This window comes from Sebastes umbrosus, chromosome 9 (genome assembly GCF_015220745.1).
Source record: "Sebastes umbrosus isolate fSebUmb1 chromosome 9, fSebUmb1.pri, whole genome shotgun sequence".
In the NCBI taxonomy this organism is placed as follows: Eukaryota; Metazoa; Chordata; class Actinopteri; order Perciformes; family Sebastidae; genus Sebastes; species Sebastes umbrosus.
The window spans coordinates 10,862,650-10,886,344 of record NC_051277.1 but is presented as its reverse complement, the minus strand read 5'-3'; the positions used below and the strand labels follow the sequence as shown (position 1 = coordinate 10,886,344).

General features: G+C 40.6%; 1 protein-coding gene and 1 long non-coding RNA gene across 14 annotated transcripts in view; one reads left to right on the top strand and one right to left on the bottom strand.

The window, feature by feature from the left end:
• prom1a (prominin 1a) overlaps positions 1-21,446 on the bottom strand; it is a 90,593-nt gene extending 69,147 nt beyond the window's left edge. For 5 of the 13 annotated variants that reach the window (XM_037780104.1, XM_037780110.1, XM_037780106.1 and 2 more), the window contains exon 1: positions 20,838-21,446. In XM_037780104.1, the coding sequence (XP_037636032.1) occupies positions 20,838-21,072 (235 nt within the window). In that variant the 5' untranslated portion in view covers positions 21,073-21,446. The remainder of the gene's footprint in view (positions 1-20,837) is intronic. The other 8 variants (XM_037780108.1, XM_037780115.1, XM_037780114.1 and 5 more) reach the window with 5 other exon arrangements.
• On the top strand, positions 1,213-23,695 carry LOC119494322. The gene is made up of 3 exons (XR_005208170.1): positions 1,213-1,378; positions 1,512-1,596; positions 22,971-23,695. It is a non-coding gene; the product is annotated as an uncharacterized LOC119494322 (long non-coding RNA).

Below are 23,695 nucleotides of genomic sequence, written 5' to 3'. Positions count from 1 at the left end.
ATGGTATTTTGACACACATTTCGCCTCCTGCGATTTGAAAATTGCTGTCGACCATATTGCGATTTTGATCAAATTTCAATTAATTGTGAAAAACCCAATGACGCAAACAATCTAAGACATTAAAATCAGTTGCTATTATACCCACTGTTACTTAATAACTCAACGTTGTTTTACTCCAGACATTCAAATTACATCCACCTGATAGTACTTGTGGTCATGTGTACTAACAATGTGTCATATAAACGTTGACATATGCCTGTAAAAAAGCTGATGTAAACTCTGATTATGTGGGTTTTTCCCTCCACTGAGTTCACGGTCGCATCAGATCCTGTTCTGGTAAATGTCTTCCAGTGAATGTTAGCACACTAGTGATTTGACATTTAACTGAAATGTTTCTGATAAAGGACAACAGGCCTGTGTGTGTGTGTGTGTGTGTATGTGTATGTGTGTGTGTGTGTGTTCGTATCAGAGCTAACTTCCCATGAGCTTGGTGTAAAAACACCTCCGTACAAGGTAAATACTCTGTTACCATAGAATCTGTAACTATGGAGAAGGAATCAGGCTTAGCTTTACACAACCAACAGACAGGAGGACACATACACACACACACACACACTTACAAAATGACAAGGTGGAAAGGCCTTTAATTTAAAACTGTTAATCTTTTACCTTGATGATTTGGTAACAATGTCATTTGCGGGATTAAGCTGTATCAAGAGGTTCAGGTCCTCCTTCTTTTGTATCCACGATGGTGTAACTAATAAGAAAGGTATTAGTTGGTCTGAACCTGCCATGAGAAAGTTATCCCTCACATTTTAATTAAAAAAGAATATCCCTGCGGTTTCATTCTCAGCCTCTAGTTAGATAATGATGTTAATGCATCATACAAGATGGCAGTTTTCCATCTGTTTACATACAGTAAATATATATGAGTGGGTGTTTGAAGAGCACTTTGTAAACAGCTGAGACTCTTGGCTACATATATACAAGCTGTTGGAGTCCCACACTCCACTTAACTCTGTTTTCACACAGGAGCCAGATGAGCACATTGAAAACAAACTAACATCTCTTATCCTGCTCTCATGCACCAATACATGCATGTACTGTAAAATACAATCCAGTCTGCACATTTAGTAAACTTGACAGCCTCCCCTCAAGTGGAAATCACATTGATGGGTAGAAATGCAGGCCAGAGGGAGATGCACAAACACACAGATAAAAATAAATCTGGGCGACATGGCAACAGACACTAATAAAGAATGTTATGTTGCACAGGGACTTCGAGAAATGGCAGTATGTGCACCGGGGCTCTGACTGATACACATGAAATAGATTGATATCCTGCAGTACAGTGTAATCTACTGTGTATTTCTCAGCGGTCAGTAAGATGATTAGCATTCTGCAGATGGCTGTCCATCATCAGTACTGTAAAGAACTTAATCTGTTCAAATTAAAAAGCGATGCTCTAATCTCGTTATCTACATTGACATTCTTTTAATATTCTGTTTCAGGTTCAGACTCGGTGCTGATTTAACTGGACTGGACAACCCGTTACATCCTGAGAACATCGAGACCAACGTCATCCAAGTTTCCCAGGTAAGTTATTTCACACTGCTCTATGCCATGCATCTTGACGCAACATACCATAGTATGTCTTTTATCTCTCGGAGCTCAGCACTATGCTTAAATTATTCCATGGGCTGCATTTAAATGAACCAATAGGCATCTTATGTTTGCACGATATCAGCCTGGTTATAGCGCGACGTCGGCTGCCGTAGGGTGTCTGCTCGGATTGGGAACGACAATGAGGGTCGGCTGCGTCAATCAATTGTTTTATCCCGTGTAATGCGTCATAGTGGACGACAGCCGATGCCGTCTTGACAGAAACGCCAGCATGTTAGAATTGTTTTGCCTTCAACGACGTGTTCGCTCACAACCGTGACCAATGGGAGCACAAAGTGCTCTTCAATTGTAAACATGGAGAAGCGAAAGAGGAATGATGTGAAAGATAAAGTTGTTGGTGTTGCAGGTGGAACTGTGAAACAGAAGAAAGGTCAGCATTAGACACACCGTTATTTTTTGTTCACATTCTTGTTCTTGGAAGTCAGTTCCTAGCACCTCCTTCCCCATGACATCATGCGCGCCGTGAAAGACGGCGAGCGTTGACTGGTCATGGACCAACGTATATGTCACTGCTGAGTCACTTCAAGATTTTATGACTCGCTTAATCTGACAATAACCATCGTACCAGACACATACTGAGTCGTTCTGCTGTTCTTCAAATGTCACATAAAAGATTACAATAGCATCTCAATGTGTTTCAAACAATGTGCTTATCGGACTGTCAAACAGTGTCTGAAACCTCCTCCCTACACACATTTAGGATGTTGAAATATGGGTGGGCTGCGTTTGACAATATTTGTAACTTTTACAAAACTGACAATCTGACCTTCAAACCCACGCTCACAGCGTTTTTTTGCCAGCGGTGTGCAGGTGAGAGAGATAAAAGGATCTGAACCTTTCATTCTTCACACAACTACTTCTGTCAATTTTTGTGTGTAAAACCGAGTGAAACGCCACACGAATGCCTTCGAGGAGGGATTGTTATAAAGTGTGCACCCTTTGTGTCCATTTGTATTCACGGCGGCAAAACTACAAAAACAAGAAACAAAGACAAAGAGCTCTTCAATACAGATCAGGGAGCCACGAGGGGGATTTTCTGAACAGGTATAGGCGCTTTTGCCTTTAGATGTGGTCGGACAATACATCAAACAAGTTTGTTACAAGCATACTGAGCCCTTTAGTTTCTTACAACACCCCAGTATGAACCATGTGGACTGGACAGTTTGGCTGGATGTTTTGGAAACTGAGAAACTTGAGCTCATGTTTTGACTTTGCACTTCCTGAATGAATGAGATGAACCTGCGCAGACATATTTGCGTGCAGTTTGGTTGATTCACATTATTTTAATGTGGACGGCTGGTACTTAAAAGAAGTGGGAAATCCAGTAAATCAACTTTTTTTTGATGCCATTTTGAATCATGAGCTTTCTAAAGCGTTCTACTCAAACATTTAGGCTAAGAAGTTATAAGAAGAGTCCAAGGACAAAAGGCCAAGCGGCCGCTGGACAGACAGCCAAGAGGATTGGCTCTGCAATTTGGCCCGGGTAAACAACAACCCCAGATTACCATCAGATAATCGAGGCTGAAGCCAGGAGGCTGCAAAGGTGACAATGACAGACAGGAACTGTGACCTGCAGACCAATCCGAGGAGACAGTCCAACAGCTACCTGCCCACAGTTAACATGAGGAAAGGAGACGTGCTTTTACATTGTCTGGAGAAGAACAAAACCCCCACAAAAATGCTCAATTTAGACATTTAGCTGACGTGATTATCCAGATATGCTTGCATTGTGTGCAGGCAGCAGCCTCTGGTTGCAAAAAGAAGTCTGATTGTATAGAATTGTATAAGCATTAGACGGAGGAGCGTTCTTGTTTTTCTTGTACTAACCACGGGTAAACTAGACAGCCAGTCAGTGGTCTAGATTTTACACACTCTCCCTCTCGTGGAACAACAATTAACAGTAGGTCATGATCACTTTGCTAAAAAAAATAGTTAAGATGAATTAATAAAGGGCACATATAGTTTTAATTTAGATCCCATTAAAATTAAGGAGTACCAGTAAGAGTAACCGAAAAGTATCTATCCTGAAAAGCAGTACTGTCTTTGATAAACTCCTGACAATACTCCTCCTTATTCATGTGATAAAGTCAACCAGGGCTGGTTGGGAATGACCCTAAACCACTTCAGATCAATGCTACTTGTCTAGCTGGAGCATACTTGACATGCAGCTTGTCAGTGAGAGTTACATTACAGGCGCAAAAGTGACACCGCCATGTTCCTGTGACACATCCGTCTCAGGGGAACTGTCTCTGCACCGCTGAGTGAAGGCTACAAGCTTCTTGTGAAGAGGTGTGACGAGCGGTGGCGAGGCTAAAACGACACGTTGGGAGAGGAAGACCGTTTATAGAGGAGTCATCTCTGGCGTTGGCAGGTTTGACCCCTTACCGCCACACAAATTACAACTCAGCGTGTCCCCAGAGTGGACTCGTAGCGGGCGCCACTGCACCCACCAATGAAGCGGAACAAGGGGACAGAGAATGCATGACTTGCCATCCATTCAGCGGGACTGAGCCACTCGCTTCGCCTCGCCCTCGCCTCACCCTCGCCCTCGCCTCTCCTGCTTGGCTAACCAGACCTGACCCAAATATGACGTCCCCGAATGAGAAACGGCTTTAGCAGCACCCGGGGAAGTGGCGGCTCTTACTCCAACGCACTGCCTCTATTTATTTCTTCTCCCTTTCCTTTTTTTTTCTCCTCTTCTTTCTTGCTTCTTTAAATAAGCGGATCTCTTCCCAGCCTTTCTTGCTCCAGTGATCTTTTGATTTTCACTTCTACCAGTGCTTTAACACTGTCTGGCTTTGGCACATCTCTCACCTGCTCTGTCAGATAGCTGGGAACTTAAGCTAATGGTGGCATTATAATATTACCTTGAAATGTCTCAAACTTTCGACAATCTTAATGCCATGGCTCTTATCTCCCCTTACTTAGTCTGCTGATATGCCCTGGTGAAGCAAGCTGTCTAAATGAGATGCATCACTTTCCTTCTTCCCCTTTATACTGTAAGGTCTTCAACACTGATCAATGACACAGTGAATGGCCTCTAACTGTGAAACGTGTCAGGCTACACATTTTGATGGAGTCATGCAGTCATTCAACAGTTTGTATTGTCTTAGTAAAACTTAACCAGAGCCGTATCAATGAAAGAAGCACGTCCAATTAGAAAAGCATTTCTTTGAAGCACTAGTCATTTTAAATCCCTTCACAAGTAACCAGACACTTCATAACCACAGCGCTGACAAGATAAAGACACTGTTTTTTTGTTAGGTTATTTGAAAGCAAATGAAGTCACAATGGGGGGTCTTTGAGTCTGTAACAAAGCTCATCTTTGGTTCTCTTTTGAAGGAAAAATTTGCATTGACAGTAGAAAAATTAATACAACAAAAGGGAACAGTAGTACTGGCAAAGTGAGGAGGAAGGAAGTAATCAGCGTCTGCCATGATTACAGTTTGAGGCCGTTACCAATGTATTTTGTTCTTAAAGATTCTTTATTTGATATCCAGAGCATTAATATAGCATCAAATAACTAACGTAAAGATATAGAGGAGTAATGTCTACCTGAGCAGAGAATGAAGTCACTCTCCCTCTGTGTGTGTTGTAATCCGAGCTTTACCTTGCTTTGTTGACATAGCTGGGCCGGCCGTGTGTGCTTTTAATGCATCTTTAATGTCTCACCGTTGCGGTCCAGACAGGCTTATGAGATGCACAACATGGCACTACTGTTGATATTATTACACGGAGGGGTTTTACAACTCTGGAAAGTTCATCATTTTATCTTTTGTTATGATGAAAAAAAGTAGAAATAGGGTGTTAAAGGGATAATTTGGGTGTTTTGAAGTGGGGTTGTATGAGGTACTTTTCCATAGTCAGTGTATTACTGGTATTGCTCCCAGTTTGGAGAAGCAGACAGGAGTTATCGCACAGAACCAGATCAATGTACTGCTGTGGATGGGGCAGCAGCAAAAACGTATTTTGGACACCTAAAAGAAAGGCTATACAGCTATTAAGTCTATGTTGCCGTTGGGGAACTGAAGCCGTTATCTATGCTTCGCTTAAGCCACCAGAATCCTTTAGTTTGTTTGTGTTATTGTGTGACTTTGGTTTGTTTGGATTCACCAAAGTCACACAATAGCACAAACAAACTAATTGATCGAGGCAGCAGTAGACCAGCAACCCCGTTTTCTGCAAGGTTAAATTACTGTTTTTTTAACAGAGTGTGGTGACTTTGGCGAGAGCATATACGGATACAACAGCTTCAGTTCCCCTAGGAAAGAGCTGTCTGACGGCAAGGTAAAGTAAATAAAAAAAAAATATATATATATATAGAGTACACTTACAATTATATTGATTTTTTTTTAGGTGGCTAAAATATGTTTTACTGCTGGCCCCGTACACAGCAATAAATTGCTTTGCTTCTATGTGGTAACTCCTGTCTGTTTCCTGTTTCTCCAAACTGGGAGCATGCACGTCATCTACTGTAGGTAATACAATGACTATGGATAAAGTACCTCATACAACCCCACTTCAAAACACCCAAACTATCCCTTAATGTACAAGGTCTTTGCACCTCTACTATGTCGACGCAGTGGTCCAGTATAAATGAATGATGGGGTTGTTTTCTGTCTGAGTGCAGTCTAGGAAAAGCAGTCAGGTTCTTGACACATGCACTGTTCAAATCTTGCAAGCGTGCCTTGAGTGCATGTTACTTATAAACAAATGTTTGATGATCCCACAAACAATAAAAGTCTCATAAGTAGTGATACATGGAAACATAATAGCTTAATGGACTGTAATAGCTCAATAAAACTACCACAAATTTAACAGAGCCATAATGCTGCTGATTTAAATGTCACATAAACTGTTGTCTCCTTCTTCTTGAACTTTAATTTGGCAGAGAAACGTGGTATTTTCAGTAAGATCTTTCATTAGCTGAAGGTGAAGGAAACTCTTCCACGTTTGAGCTGCTGGTTGTTGGAGAACATTAAACTGCCTGTCTACCATCTTGACTTGCAAAAGGAGCTTTTTTGATGTTCAGCTACTGCCTGTCTCTAGCTGCCTCCTACATTAAATCAGTTTCTTTAAACACATGCACGTGTCGTTTCAACTTGGGAACATCGTGCCCATTTTAGTAATTGATAGTGTGTCATCAGGTGGCTTTGGAATTGTTGGCGTTTTGTATTATGTAAATGAGTGAATAATCATTTTGGATTGAAGCGCTTCATTTACAACTGGCCACCTCGTCTGGCTGGCTGAGCCTTCAGAAAGACTAATCCCAGATTTGGGGATCCATTTCAGGAGTAACAACATGTAGCTAAAGGCTATTTTGATATCTTTTCACAGGACTGGAGCTGCAGGCGAGGAATTAAAGTGCTGTACAATGTTTCTTTTTGTGTTCTGATTATGCAGCGTGATCTTCTCTCACAAAGCTGGGGCAGCGGCAGCTTAAAAGTAAAAGAAGCCGGTGTGTGACGAGAGCGTTGCCAGTTTGTATCTTTAACCTACTAGAAAATCTCTTGGGTGGAAATGAAAAGCTTGTTTCTCTCCTTTAACAACTAACAGCCAATTGCAACACAGTGTCAGATTAACTCTAAAACACAATAATAGAGATAATGGGAACATTATGTTCCTCCACAACAAAAGGTTGATGTGACAATAATACAAATTAACATGCCAGTGTTTGACACGTGAAAAGGTGAACAGCAAAGAATCTGGCTGCGAATGATGATTTTCTCTATCTATTAGTCTGCCCTTTTTGATCAATTTATCAAGTTTAGTCTCAGAAAACAGTGGAAAAAATAGCCCATCATAATTTTCGCAGAACCCAAAGACTTCATGTTACATTTTCTGTTGCTACCACAGTCCAAAAGACATTAAATTCACAATGATGTAAAACAGAGAAAAGTAGCAAATCCTCACATTTGCGATGCTGGAATTTGTTGGCAATTTTGCTTGATAACTAAACAGTTAATTGATTATCAGAATAATGTATGTCTGTATGAGAACAGCCTGAATTGCCACACAAAAACACACAGTTATACTATGTTGCTAGCCAACCCGCAGTCAATACAACAGGATGTTTAGGGTGAATAAAAACAAACAAAAATCATGTCAGTATCAGAATCGCCTGCATTATGTAATCCTGAGGTGCAGAAATCGATTTAACTTTTAGTGCATGGTGCACTTTATCTGCAGTCGAGTTTATCCTGATGGCAAAAGCAGAGGCATTATTTTTGAATCTTCAGCTGTCAGAGGCCAGCCGTATGTGATTTAATAGCAGTGAATGTGTGTTGTTTGAAAGATAAGCAGAGCATTGGAGCGTGCAGTTCAGCCAGCATTTCTTGGATAACGATATATATTTTTTCTTCTTCTTTTTGACAGTGTACCACATAATGTAAATATGGGCAGTAAGATATTAAGATATTTCTGAAATGTGTGTCAGTTCTGTACGTATTCACCTGCCATGGCCTCCCTACCTCTGTGCTGCAGTGACACATTGCCTGTGGTAATCAGCTGGCATTATGTTGTTGGCCAGTGAGGCTGTGCCTGTTAGTGGTGCCAAGGGCCATCAGTGTCAGTGAAATGACATGACTGCATGTGACGGCACAAAAACACTGCAGAGGAACCACATACATCACTCTGTGTGGTGCAGATGCTACTACAGTATCGCTAGGTCATGCTTGCAAAGATGCAACATCCGATCTGTAATCAGTTTATTATAAAAGGATGGTTTTCTTAGATTTAAAAAGTCATATTATTTGTTTTTACAGTACAGCTAGGATTTGTGAACGATCACACTAATGTCTGTTTGGTTGGATAATTAGATGACATCATATTAACTGGGCTGTTGTGCTTCAGTGAATCCTCTCACCATCACATTGGATCTTGTTTAGTAACAGATGGAAGCTGAGAAAAGTTTTAAATATTGAGGACATGAACGCCTCCCTCACATCGAGACATGTTTGTGCTGTCGGCCTCAGGGCAGCCATCCAATCCTACAGAATAATGGAAAAGCAGCAACATGATCCCATTTTCTCTGAATGTCAGGGTTTGTGGACATCCAATAGGATGAAATAAACATTAGTCATGTTTCCACCGGCAAACACTTGAGACATGATACTGACTAAAATGTAAAAAAACAAATCCATCAGGATTTGATAATTAGTGGACAAGTGTATATTCCTTATGTGTGTCAGTTAATGTTGGCCATATTTTAGCCTGCCTGAAGACAAAAACATGAATATGAATTATGCATTGACAATGTTTTTAATATTAAAAAGCGAGACGGTCCTCCCAAGAAAAAGATCATTTTAGCAAGCTGTTCCTTTCCTGTTTATTTTGACCACGATTGTTCCCTAACCTTAACCACATGGTTATTATTGTAACCATGACGATGAAAGTCACCTAACCTTGACGAAGAAGTCATTAAAACCCAAACCATGATCTTTCCCTAAACCTAACCAAACCTTATTTATAGCGTTATCACATCATAACATGGACTTATTTTTCAACAATGATTTGTAACTGTTTTGGAAAGCACTGAAAAATGATGTTGTCTTCTATGTGTTGTTCTCGGGGACACAGACAATGGACGTATATTGTTGGCTAATTTGGAGGATTTGTTGTATAAAGCACAGTTGCTACTTTATTTGTTAAAGGTTCTCTATGCGATATCCAGAAAGCATTAATATAGCATCAAACAACTATAAGCTATGTAAAGATATAAAGGAGTAATGTCTACCTGAGCAGAGAATGAAGCCACTCTCCCGCTGTGTGTGTTGTAATCCGAGCTTCTCTGTGCTTTGATCATTAAACTTTGTTGAAGTCACTAAACTTCTAACAGCAAGTGCTAAAGTGCTGCAGTAAAAGCTGGTGTGGAGGTCAGGTCAGGATTTCGGCTCTCTGTTACCACCATGACAAAATACTACCTCAAAGGTGTACAAACAGTTCTGGAGTGTCTTTTTGTCCCCCTCTGCTTTCGTTCCCCGGAGGGCTCTTATATGTCTGAATGCACCGTCAGAGTCTACTTAAACTGCCAAAGCCATCTGCGACAAGCTGTCCAAAAACTGCTCTCTGCCCAGGGAAACGCAAGTGTGTCTGTATGCACAGTTCAAATTGGTCCGACCTTTTAACCCTCATGCACTGAAAACATCTGTGCTCCCACTGCACCAACAAGAACATCCCACTCAGCCGGCTGTTCTTATACACTGTTCGTAGCTATATATGAAAAGTAATGCACTGTAATTCGTATATATTCCACAAAATCTATTTGTATGTAATCCATGCAATTGTGAAACAGGAAGTTTAAAGAGTGACAAGGAGGTTGTGGTGGATCAAAAAACACTTTGGACCAGGAGACTTGTGTTTGTACCCCGTGTGAAACCAAAAGTCAGTGTTCATCACGTAAATTCCGTAATTATGTTACGCCACTTCCGTAGTTATTTTAATCCAAAACACAATCTTTTCCTAAACCTAAATAAGTAGTTTAGTTGCCTAACCCTGTGAAGATTGAAATTTATTTAGAGCGGAAGTTGTTGCTGTTCATTCGTAGGAAAACGCATAAAAATTGAGGAATAACTTTTCGTAAGATATATGAACCGTTGTGTGAGGATATGTTGCACTCAGCGAGACATGTACACATACTTCTAGGTCCGTACGCTTCAGTCGGTACTTTGATTCGATATGAGTTGTTAAAACCATACAGCTGATATTTTTAGGTGGTCACCTTTGCAATAAGGTGATCTGGGCTGTGATGTACCCCATCTAGATGTATTTATTTTAATGCAAAACTGAATAATTACGTCTTTGGTAATGACAAAAAAATTGAAAAACCAGACGCCAGCTCATCATTTCAGCACACAAGATTCTGCAAGTCATTGCTATCCTCTTGTTTTTGATGTTATAAATGGAGAAATGATTCAAATCTGCCAAATATTATGATTGCAAATTTAAGCCCTTTTGGGGGATCATCACAGCATCTAATGGTAATCTCCACAGATGTGCCCGCTGCTGAGGAAATCTCTAATTAGGAAAATGTTTGTAACTGGCTGGAAAAATAATGAGTCATGACTTCTCTTCCCTCTTCTGACACTGTATCAACACTCCCCGTCCTCCACAGAGATGTTGAAGTGCAGGGTCAGCAACACAGTGGTGCTCTGTATGTTGCTCAAGGACACTTCAGCAGAGCATACGCTTGCTGTCATGGGGCTCGAGCTCCGACCTTCCAGTTGAAGGACACTCTCTTTAATCACTTTACCACCATACTGTAGTGTAACAGCGCTTGCCGCATTAACCAGTCATCCACATGTGCTATAACTGACCCGTGGGCTCTATCAATTCATTATCTATCACCAGGTTTTTCTTCTGGCTTTTTAGTGTCAAAGAGACCCCTGCAGAGTTGATGGCCTCCGTTGTGTTTAAGGTTAAAACTTCACCAAACTAAAGTCAAATCCTGACAAACTTCCCCTCATCTACATGAAAGTACTTTTCTTAAAAAAAAGCCCATGTAGCCACATATGCAACGCTGGTAAAATCAGTTTTTGTTGATTCCCTTTGATGCAGTTTTCCTTGAGTCAGTTCTTGACATTTCCACTTCAGCTGTAAAATGCCAAAAGGCGCTGCGTGCAGTCTAATCCACTAACAGTGATTTGCCATGCTTGTAATTTGGTTCTTGCTTAGTTTAATGGGCTATAATGACGTTAATAGGCTTTTGGATTAAATTATAAGCAAAATTATGATATAATGTTCTAATTTGGAGAACTACAGTGTGTGAGTGTAAACAATGATTAGTGTAATTGTTTTGGATTCTTTAATGAACCCGAGTTTTGGAGTCGAACGAGCCATTCTGGAGTTTAATTGGAGGCCACATTAAATTAAAATGGCAATAGACAACCCCTCCCCCGGCTTCAAAGTGGTATTATTGTTAGCGCCGCTGTCGCAAAGACAGCCGGATTGCTTTTCGTTTTCCTCAGAGCCTACTTCTAACGACGAAGTTAGTGACTTATACAGAACATCAGGGGAAATCAAGAAATACATGTAAGCATTGGCAAGAGCTGGTATGTTGTGATTATGACACTAGCTTGACAGCTAAGGGGCGACGTGAAGTGTGTTATAATCACAACTTATAATCATCAACATATATCATCATTATTGTCAGCTAGGGCTGTCAATCGATTAAAATATTTAATAGCGATTAAATCACACATTTTTTATCTGTTCAAAATGTACCTTAAAGGGAGATTTGTCAAGTATTTAATACTCTTATCAAATCACTCTTATGAATTAACAACACAAAACAATGACAGATATTGTCCAGAAACCCTCACAGGTACTGCATTTAGCATTAAAAAATATGCTCAAATCATAACATGGCAAACTCCAGCCCAACAGGCAACAACAGCTGTCAGTGTGTCAGTGTGCTGACTTGACTATGACTTACAAAACTGCATGTGATTATCGTAAAGTGGGCATGTCTGTAAAGGGGAGACTCGTGGGTACCCATAGAACCCATTTTCCAACTTGAGGTCAGAGTTCAATGACCGTGTTTCCTCGCCAAGATTTAGCGCAAGCGTTGTTTAACCTCCTTCGCGACAAGCTAGTATGACATGGTTGGTACCGATGGATTCCTTAGGTTTGCTAGTTTTATATGTCACCACAGCTTTAAAACTTGCTACAACCTAAAAGTCACAAGTTACGTTAATGCGTTAAAGAAAGTAGTGACGTTAAAATTAATTTGCGTTAACGCGTTATCACGTTTACTTTGACCAGCCCTATTAAATACACATTCCAATTTAAATTGTTTTTAATAGAATAGAATCTTTATTGTCCACTTGCAGTTAAAAGCTTACGTTGCCATGGGTTAACATACATGAGAAAACAGACATCGTATAAAACAGCAGCAGTCAATAATGTCTAATAAAATCCTTTGTAAAGTAAGATGACAGTGGATAGAATAAAAGATGTTTCTCGTTGCTGTCGGTACCCTGTATCGTCTTCCCGAAGGGAGTTTTTCAAATTCATAACACAAAGGATGTAAAGGGTCCTGAACTATTAATGTTGCCTTCCTCCTGGTTTGTGTTTTGTGCAGCTCCACCAGCTGTCTCTGGGGGGTCCGTACAATCGTGCTGGCAGTGTTAACTCTTTTTGTGAGCTTGCTTCTGCTCCTAGCTCCCAAATTTCCGTACCAGCATGTGATGTTGTAGGAAATTATACTTTCCCCTAGACTGATATAAACCATCCTCAGCACTTCATTGCTCACGTCAAAGCTATTTAATTTCCCTAAAAGAAACACTCTTTGCATTGCCTTCTTAAAAATGTAGTCTGAGGGTTCACTAAAATTTAGGTTGGTGTCTCAAATCATTCCTAAATATTTAAAACTACCTCCCCTCTCTACAGCTTGGCCCTCAATTGTTTGCTGACATAGGCTGTTTTTCGTATCCCGTGTGAAGCAGAAGTCATCGTTGATTTATTAACGCCACTTCCAGAGTTATTTTCAATCAAATCACGATCTCTTCCTAAATCTGAATAAGTAGTTTTGGTCAGCTGATATTTTTTAGCTTGTCAGCTTTGCAATAAGGTGATCTGGGCTGTGATGTACCCCATTTTGTCAATTAGTTTTATTTAAAGTATTGGTTGCCCACCCCTATTGATAACCAGTTCCTTGGTTTCGTTAGCATTTATGGTCGATTCAAGCATGTGTTTCCTGTTTCAATGCAATCTCCAGCCAATAGAAACACTGCTGCAGCTGTGTTAGTAAATGGAGAGGTTATTATTTTAGCACGTTTTATCACCAAATTCAGACTACAAACTGTAGCGTTGCTCTCATGCACTGTTTACACTTGTGTGATCGGTCTGATCAATATTTATTTATTACCCACATCAGAAACATTTCATGTGCGTCCCTTAACAAAGGCGCTGCTGATCCAGCTTTATTTATTTATTTAACCATTATTTACACTATTTCACTGAGAGCCAACGTCTCTTTGGCAGGAACAGTTACATACATTCACACACGGAAGCCGCCCAGTACAACCACAGTCAGAGCAGCTGACCACTGAGCAGCTCCACTGAAGCTACTGGTGCTGATATTTCACTTCCCCCACCTTCTCTAACCTTTAAGCCACTGCTGCTTTTGAAGCTTTACTGGAGTCTAAACATTAAAGACATCCATTTTTTACCTTCGTCTTTTAATGCGTCTCTTGCAAACCTCCCAACTTTGTGGAGGTGCACTATTAAATATCTGGAATACCCATTTGATAGTACATATTTTTAGTCGACATTAAATGTTTATGATGATATTCTGTGTGTAGATTTAGCAACTTCAGGCTTATACTGGTATACAACTACCTAGGAAGAGAGAGAGAACATATGTTCAGCAGCAAAACATTTGAGGTCAAAGTAGGACTGCAACCAACGATTATTTTCATTGTTGATTGTTCTGTTGATTTGTTAGTTAGTTATTAGGTCTATAAAATGGTCCATTAGTGTTTCCCAAAGACCAAGATGATGTCTTCAAATGTCTTGTTTTGTCCCAAACTCAAAGATATTCAGTTTACTGTCATAGAGGAGTAAAGCAACCAGAAAATATTCACTTTTAAGGAGCTGGAATCAGAGAATTTAGACTTTTTAAATGACTCAAACTGATAAATCGATTATCAAAATAGTTGCGGATTTTAATAGTTGACAACTAATCGATTAATCGTTGCAGCTCAGGGTCAAAGTCCAACAACTGAATTAAAACTAAATAAACAAAAGTTTGACCCTTATTCACCATTATAGTTGAGATTAATCAGCATTTAACTGTAAAGAAGCTTTTTCTTTGTTCATATTTCTTCCTCAGAACATAAAAGACATTAAACCAAAATATCTGCTACTTAAAAATTCCAGTAAATCTCTGATGCGCCTCACGGAGAGTTTTCGATCTAGGCTTTGTCCTTGGTTAGAAATCTTTTGAAGCCTTCCTCTTCAGTTTCTTTCATGTTTACGTGTCCTTCACTGAACACCAAAGTCTCTTTATGTTTCTGTGTTTGTGAAAAAAACACCCTGGACTGAGCGTTAAATAACAAACATGCCCCCAGATTGTATAACCTGAGTTATTTTACCTCCCATCATCACACTGGTGCAGTGAGACATATTTAAGCCAGCGAGGTGAACCAAAACACGCCGGCGGCCAAGATAGCTGCCGACGGGTTTCCCTGGCAACTGTAACTTGTCTTGAATTAATGCCAGACTTTCACCAGGCCCCCGTTATCCGTAGGTGTGGTTCCTCGAGGAGAGGGAATACAGACGCTAATGAGGAAACATTTCCAACAGGGATCTGCTGCATGACGGCGGCTGGCATCAGCTCCCAAGCCGCGCTCACCCACAGGCGTGAAATGATACTATTCAAACTGCTGAAGGAGCTTAATGCACCTCTGTTCTCAAGTGATGGCTGACTTACACCAAGATTAATTAAAAGACTTAGAAAAATGTAAGTTAAATTTACTTTTTCCATTAATTAGTTTGGGGAGAGTAGTGGATGAAGAATTTAAATTCCTTGTAGCTAAAGGTGACTGATGTGTGTCCACCTGCAGTCTTGTTTTATGCTGAAGTGTCCTTGAGCAAAACGTTGCAACACTCGCTCCCTGTAAGTCAAGGCTGGGCGATATGGCCAAAATCTGTTATCCACATAATAATTAATTTCATATCTCGATAAAGATACATATTACAATATAGCATGTTTTCTGTTAATTCAATAAATAAACAGTCTATATGAAATAACCACATGGTTAAGCCTATTTTGTTTACTCCTGTGTAAATTAAGTATTAAGTATTTTCTCATTAAATTATGAACTTTAGTGCTAAATAATCAGATTTTCTTAGAAAGTTGAGTTAGTATGTGCTTGTTATTATCAATTTACAAGACGTAATAATCTCAATATCTTGATATATGATTTCATCAAGATATGATGGGCAACCTCCGGGTCTGAAAAGTGAAGCCAATTCAGAAGAGCCTTATACTTGCATTCTTTCTAATAGCCAGCAGGGGGCGACTCCTCTGGTTGCAAAAAGAAGTCTGATTGTATAGAAGTCTATGAGAAAATGAGCCTACTTCTCACTTGATTTATTACCTCAGTAAACATTATAAACATGAGTTTATGGTCTCAATCGCTAGTTTTAAGTCTTTTTCAATACAGCATGATGTTCATTCAGTAAATTATGGTCCCATTTAGAGTCAAATAGACCATAAAGCAGGGGATGCTTTAGGGCGTGGCTACCTTGTCTTGTCTATGATTATTGCCCAGCCAGTGAAATGTTGGAGTTTGTGTGTTAAGATCGGGACAAACCTGAAGACTAGTTGAGGACTGGAAAAAAATATTAAGATTATTTCTATTTTTTAGTCTTTGGTCAGTCGATAAAAATCATATTCCCCCTCATGGTGCGACTAGGGCAAACAAGATTACCAGAGAGTTACCGTATAATCAGCTGTCTCCCTCCTTGTATTTTAAATTTTCATCCACACCAACTGCATGAATAAATGAATATCCGGCAAATAGGAATTAAAAGAGGCTCCCAAATAAACATCTTTCCTTTTCTGTTTTCTAACTTCATAATTTAGGCAGCAGAATTCTCTATAAGAGATTCACTAGAAGAGAACAACGATGGTTATTAATTAACAGCAAAACATGCTTTTTACAATCCGTCAGTGATTACAGCCTGAGAGAAAACAGAAAACACTCCTGTTCCTTCATATCATTAAACTTCTCAACTCTTTCCCAGCTGTCATGCTGCTTCCTCTCGCGTTAAAGGTGCCAACCGTCTCTGGAGAACTGTGTCTCTTTCCGTCAATGTGCGGTCATGTTCGAATAAAGCTTTAATGCAGATTTATGTAAAAGCCACCCATGTCTGGCTGACAAAAAAACATCACTTTAACAGCTTGTTGAAGCCGGCAAAGTTATGTATTTCATATGTGTAAAGGGCTAATGATCAGCCTGTGTATTGACATGTAGCAGTTGTGTGTTGGTGAGAGTGTGGGTGGGTGTGAGGGATTGTGGGTAGGTGTGAGGAAGGGAGGGAGGTGAGGCGAGGCTTCCACACTGCAGCGAAAATCCGTTGAAAGCTGTAAAAGAGAATATGTCACTGTTCATTTGCTTGGTGTGGGTGCCGGTCATAGACGTTTGATGCCTCTTTGCTAATAACACCTCCCACGAGCTCGGAGCCCGTTTGATGCAGAAAATGAACGTGTCAGTCGACGACATCAAACATTCATGAGATTATAAAGACGCTTTTCAATGAGAAATGTCACGCGGTGATTGAGGAAGACGTGATGATGGGGTGTCACTAATTACACAGCAACAGAGTCGTTTCTACGGTTCGACCAATATATCAGGCCAATAGTGACTGTTCATTGGTTACTGACTATATAACAATATGTTTCCTTTTACCTTGAGTTTGAGTTATCCATCCAGGTAGTTTTGAGATTTACAGTTATGGTAGGCAGCTGATACTAAAAACTGAGCTCTGGAATATTGTTTGTGGTGCTTAAACCTCCAAAACTTTAGCAGTTGATTTGTTTTTAAGTTTTCTGCAGGCGGCAACCTCCGAGTCTGAAGTGAAGCCAATGCGGAAGTGCCTTAAAGTTGCATTCTTTCTAATAGCCAGCAGGGGGCGACTCCTCTGGTTGCAAAAAGAAGTCTGATTGTATAGAAGTCTATGAGAAAATGAGCCTACTTCTCACCTGATTTATTACCTCAGTAAACATTGTAAACATGAGTTTATGGTCTCAATCACTAGTTTCAAGTCTTCTTCAATACAGCATGATGTTCATTTAGTAAATTATGGTCCCATTTAGAGTCAAATAGACCATAAAGCAGGGTATGCTTTAGGGCATGACTACCTTGTGATTGACAGGTCGCTACCACAGCGGGAGTTGTCTGTGTTTTTGTCTTACAACTTTAACCCTTTCACAGTGTGTTTTCAGTTCATGAAAGTTAATTATAACCTTTTTGGTTGCCTAAAAATGTCTTATTCAGTGTTCGGTTGTACTTAAGTCCACCCTCTCGTGTTGGTTGAATAGAACTGTCCACCTGAGATGTCACCCTGGGATGTTTTGATTGGCATTTTTCACTATTTCCTGACATTTTATAGACTCAATGATCATGAAAATAGTTGTGGCGTCGGCTGATTTGACCACAGAAATGCGAGTGACAACTCGCTTGACCGCACGTTCATGACAGAGTTAGCATGCAGCTTTAGTCATGATGTCTAGCTCTGCTTCTCCTGACAATGTGTGAAACCCAAAGTGTTTCCATACTTTATTGTATGTGGCGTGTTCACCACTTTGGATTTAACATGTGAGGGTGCAGGTTGTATCCACACAGACCGTCCGCCGTTTTCTACTTTCTCCTTCCGCGGTTTGTTTTGGTGACGGATATGGAACAGATATGAGGACAGATATGAAGTGATAATTTCCTTTTACCTCTGCATAGACTCAAATGAAGCAAATATATTGATTCTGGCATTAAAAAATCTATTTCAAAACCATAAAAATCAATTGCGATACATAGGAGAATTTATTTTTCGCCCACCCCTAGAAACTAAGTTGTGGCCCGAAAATCACAATAATGCAGACTTCCATGTGAACGTCTGTCAACCGGCTATCTGCTCCAAAAAGATGATCCGTTCACAGTGAGATCTGTGCATTTCAATCACTACTCGGAAAGAGACGTTGCTGCTGAGTCCATACACCATTTTGTGACGAACTGTCCCTTTGAAGAACAACTGACTACAAAGATGAACAGCACTTGTTAGGAAAGACATCTTTTTGCCGTTGTTTCCTCGAGGATTCAGTGATTCATTCTTTTTAAATGTCTGCTGGAAGAAGGCTAACGCTGACGTTTACCACAGGCTGAAGTGAAGAGACACCCACATCCAACCCAGCCTATACACAGAGCTCCACTCTGACATCTGCACCACCTCCAGTCACAAACCACCGGAGTGGAAACTATTCGCGGATTCTTTTCTTCCCTTGTCTTAAAGATTTGAATGTAACTCCAAGTTATTTTCCCCCGACAAAACGGGACTTCCTGTAGCAATGTTGTTAAAGAAATGACGAGCTCTGCAAGTCCCCAAAGGTTTGCTGCAAACCAGCCTGTATTCATCAAATCAGGCCTGACAGATCTCTGGATGCACTGTGCTAAATATCCAGGCATGCACTGTTGCTATTAATAAGCAGATGGCCTTTGCTTACGCCATCTAGATTTTGATGAACCCAAAAATAATAATGAATCCCCCCGGGGCTTTCTAATCAAAATGGCAAAACTACAGACGAGCAAGAGTCTGTGTTCAAACCAACAATTTCCACATGATTTACATCTTGTGGCGGCTGCACCCATGAATGAATCCACTTCACTGGGCAGTGGTCTGCTCCATATATAGGATTAGGCCCCCGAGTGCTGGTGACAAACTGGAATCTAAAAGGCCAACAACATATGGAGCAGGGGGCTTATGGGATTAACCAATTAACAAGGTGACTCAGAGAGCTGCTGCTAATCTGCAAAATGTTCCAACGGAGTATGGACACCGGCTGTGACGCATGGAGGAGAGGGTTGGTCGCATCTTTTCAGCATCCACGACCCAATTAAACACACACACCTCATGTGTGTATGGCTAAGCAGTCAGCTCTAATTGTATTAGGCCCTAAATGTAGAGCCACGCGCGCTGATGGTGATGTCTGGGACAAACATTCACTTACTCACTCAGGGCAAAAAATGGTGCGTAAAACCGGCCGCTTGAGGAGCACGTGATGCTGTCAGCCAAGAGAGGCTCATTAATTGTAATTATCCTGACATAAAGTGCACCGCAGGCACAAAATGCCACCTTCATGAGGGGCTGTCAGCTCTGCGCGCAAATCAAAACGTGCAGTGGAGAAACGTGACGCACAGAATGGGCTGCAAATCTACAGAGTGGACACATTTTCAAGGGAGAGCCGGATATCATCAGTTAAAAGGGGAGCTGTTGATTCACAATCACTCATGAAAACTAATTCAAACAGCTTTGCAAGCTGAGTTTTGGCACAACTGAGTAGAGCCATACCATCCATCCATCCATCTGCAACCGCTTATCCCGTTAGTTAGGATGTAAACCTGAATGAAAGTTTTATTACATGTTTTTTTGTTTACTTAATTATATTCCTTTAAATAATCCTGCTTTAGGTTATTAATTACTAGCTGTTGAGTTGGTCCTGACGTGTTTTTAGGTCTGTTATCCAACTCGGTCCAGTGTGATTTCAATTTTTCATTATTGATGTTGAATGTGAAAATACATGTATCTGGACAATTCTATATATTTTTTTCCTTCCTTCATAAACTTATGATTTTAAACATTGTTTTATTTGAGATGATCTTTATAGGTTATTTTTTTGCTTGTGCAGTTATGGACCTGCAAGTGAGGTGTTTGCCATCTTACAGGGTCGTACGGTGATATTTTATTTTTTCAAACGATCTTATTGAGGAGTAGAGACCCAGTAAAAACCTAGATTGGACTGGTTGATCTTGGGTGCGTAATATTCCCAAAACTAACCAGTACCATAAGATCCACTCTCCTAAATCCAGAAAGCAATACGACCAATGCAGAGGAAAATGGATCCATTTTCTGTTCTTCCTTTTTTTCCCCGTCAAATGGTTTTTAGTTTTTACCTATCCAACTCGAGGATGTCATATTTTGTACAGATTTTAACGCCCTTTGAGGCAAGCTTTTTTTAGTTTTTGGGCAATAGAAATTAAACTAAGTTGACTTGACTGACAGAGAAAAAACACACTAATACAGAGTGTTTGTCAAATTAGTCTTATCTCTTGCTCCTAAAAGATACACTAGTGATATAGAACTATTCTGTATCACAAATCTGTGACTTCATACTTTGGTTTTAAACAGCAGGTAATCAAACCAGTTGAATGAACACAGGAGTACATTTCTTTCCATGCATGATGCAGATCTCAGTGGTAAATCCTACATACCAAGATAGATAATAGTCTGTAGTAATAGTTCATCAGACTAATTCAATGTTTCCTAAAGTGCCTCTTCACAATCTCATTCCCTAGAAATGTCATCCTGTGCCATATCCCCCCCAGGTGATCATCATCTCTCTGTTCCACTGTGTGAGACTAGATGAGCATCATTCTTACCTTGTGGGAACGCATTGGGCTGCACCACATACAGAAACGCGTGCACCATGTGGAACAGGATCCCTATGGGTCCTGGTTCGTAATGGGCCAGAGTCTCGTAAACTCCCGCAGGCACATAACCGAAATCCAACTTTCCCGGCGGTGGGAGTCTCCGCAGCTGCTCCGTGGTGTCTTGCTCGAGTTCTCCGGACGCCAGAAACACCCACAGCATCAGGATCCAGCAGGTCTTCCACATCGTGAGCTGAGATGAAACCCAAACTGGGGGGGGGGTGGTTAGAAACACCTCAAAGAGGAGAGTAAAGCTGGAGGATGAACTGCCTGGATTCTTATCAGAGAGGGAGGAAGAGTATAAAAGTGTCCAGATGGATGGACCGCAGCTTGTTTAAGTCCTGCTGCCCGCGGAGAGACTCGTGGAGAGACTCGTTGTGAGCATCGTTCCGCGGTGGTCTGAGGCTCCTGACGGACAGACACAAAACCCGGGTTGATCTTCTCTTCTCTCCAGTCTTCGATGCGTTTCAGTCCCAAACCGAGATGAGCGCGCCTGTCGCTCCCACTCCAGCATCTGTGCGCACGGAGCTGCGCTGCGTCACGGAGGAAGAGGAGGAGGAGGAGGAGGAGGAGGAGGAAGAGGGTGCGCGTCTCCGTCACATGTACAAACAGACTGGTCCAGAGGGAACTGCTCCTCCTGCCGGGGAGAAGAGGAGAGGAGGATGGAGCTCAGGGAATATAGGAGCGTCTTGTATTTCAATATCTGATAGAGATCTTGAAAGAAAACAGGGAGTGATGGAACACCAGGCTACATTTACCTCCTGGACATACATTATGGTGAAAGAAGTATTCAGATCTGGTATTTCAGTCACAATACCACCCTGTATAAATACTCCATGACAAGTTAAAGTCCTCCATTCAAAATTATATGCAAGTAAAAGTATCAAAGTATTATCAACAAAAAGTATCAAAAGTAAATACTCCTTATGCAGACAGAATATATGTTTAAGGGATAATGTACAGCTATAGCAGGTCATTGTTGTGAAATAAACCCTGACAGGGCGATGCGGCACCCCAACGCAAAGCGGAGGTCTTGTATCGCCCTAAAGGGGTTTATTTCACTACAATGACCTGCTAGCTGTGCATTATCCTGCTTATTACACGCCTATTTACTTAAGAAATTTTATTTATTTATTTATTTGCACATATATATAAAACTGCATAAAATCCAGTCAATAAAAAAACAAAACAAGAAATGTGTCAGGAGAGGTCAAGAAGTACACAAAATGTGCAGAAAAACCTAACCAAACAGTGGAAAACAATCCAATAAAAACAATGAAATACAGTACAGAAGAAAAGAAAATATATCTAAACATATCAATAATTTGCCACAGAAATGGTCCGCCAGAGTCCGACAACAGAACTGCGCCCATAGCAACGGTCTGCTGTACATAACAACGGTCTGTTATAAAGAAATAACGGACTGTAGAACGCTGTGATTGACCAATCAGAATAGAGTATTCAACAAAGTCGTTTTTTAACATTGCATGACTTTGCGAGGGCTTTTAGCGTCAGGGTCCGCATCGCACCTGTCGGGGTTTATTTCACAATAATGACCGGCTTGCTGTGCATTATCCCTTACATAATATATTGTGTTAGTATCACTAATGTATTAACATGTTGTGGGCAGCATGGTCGAGGTGGAGATAAATATAATTCAGCTTACTGTTCTATATAGATATTATATAAAAAACATATAGTATTTGTATAAGATGATGATGTTTTATATGTAAAATGTAAATCTGCAAAGTAACCTGTAACAGCTGTCAAATAAAAGTACAATATTTCCATCTGAAATGTAGTGAAGTATAAAGTAGCACAAAATGGCCAGAAACTACCTTAGAAAAAAAGTTCTGTTCTTGAATAAATGTACTTTCCACCACTTGTGCTTTAGACGAGTATCTCCATTGAATGCTGTAATACTTCTACTTCACTCCATCTTAGAAGGAAATTATGTACTTTTACTCTGCTACATTTATCTGACAGCTGTTACTTTATAAAACTATGCAGTACATCTTGTACTTTACTGTATTTCACTTTCTAAAACACGTCCTTCAACTAACTTTCCATCTCTTCTGCCAACAGGTGCTCTCTGTCTTCCCGACCTTTGACCCCGTTTCCTCCCTAGAGGGCAGACAGCGGATACCTGGAGCTCAGCCCGGAGAGGAGATGTGATTGGTGGAGCAGCGATCAGGTGAGCTCTGCTTCTGTCTCTTTACACAATAACATCGTTGTCCTCTCCGCGGAGTTCAGGGGGCCCTCTGGCTCCTGGAGACAAGAGAGGCTCCTGTTTGTAAACCTTTGATCAGTGATTGTGAGCAACCTTTTATTCACTGATCACACACACTGTCATTAGACCTGCAGAGGGGCAGATGGGACTTTTAGCTGGACAGACACTTTAGTCATTTACTGAAGGAGGACATTAAAGTGATTGGATGAGGACTTTGGTAACACTTTATAAAACAGACTGCGATTTATAGTGTGATTTCATTGTATGAATCAGGTACCAATAAAAACTTGACTATGGAGAACAAGGGGCGCAACAAACAGGCATTATGGAAGAAAGGAGAAATAAATTGTACTTTAAATATTTTTATAAATACTGGTTACGTACAGCAGAGGTTTGCAATTGTTTTTCAGCCAAGGACCCCTTACAATAGAATATATCGGGGACCCGCTCATGTATGTTCCTTGAGATTATCTTTAACACTTCTATCGTCTTAGTTATGTGAAAGAACAACACAAGAGAAATGTACTAGAAAGATATTAGACATGTATTAAACATATTTGCAGATTCTACGAGTTATAGA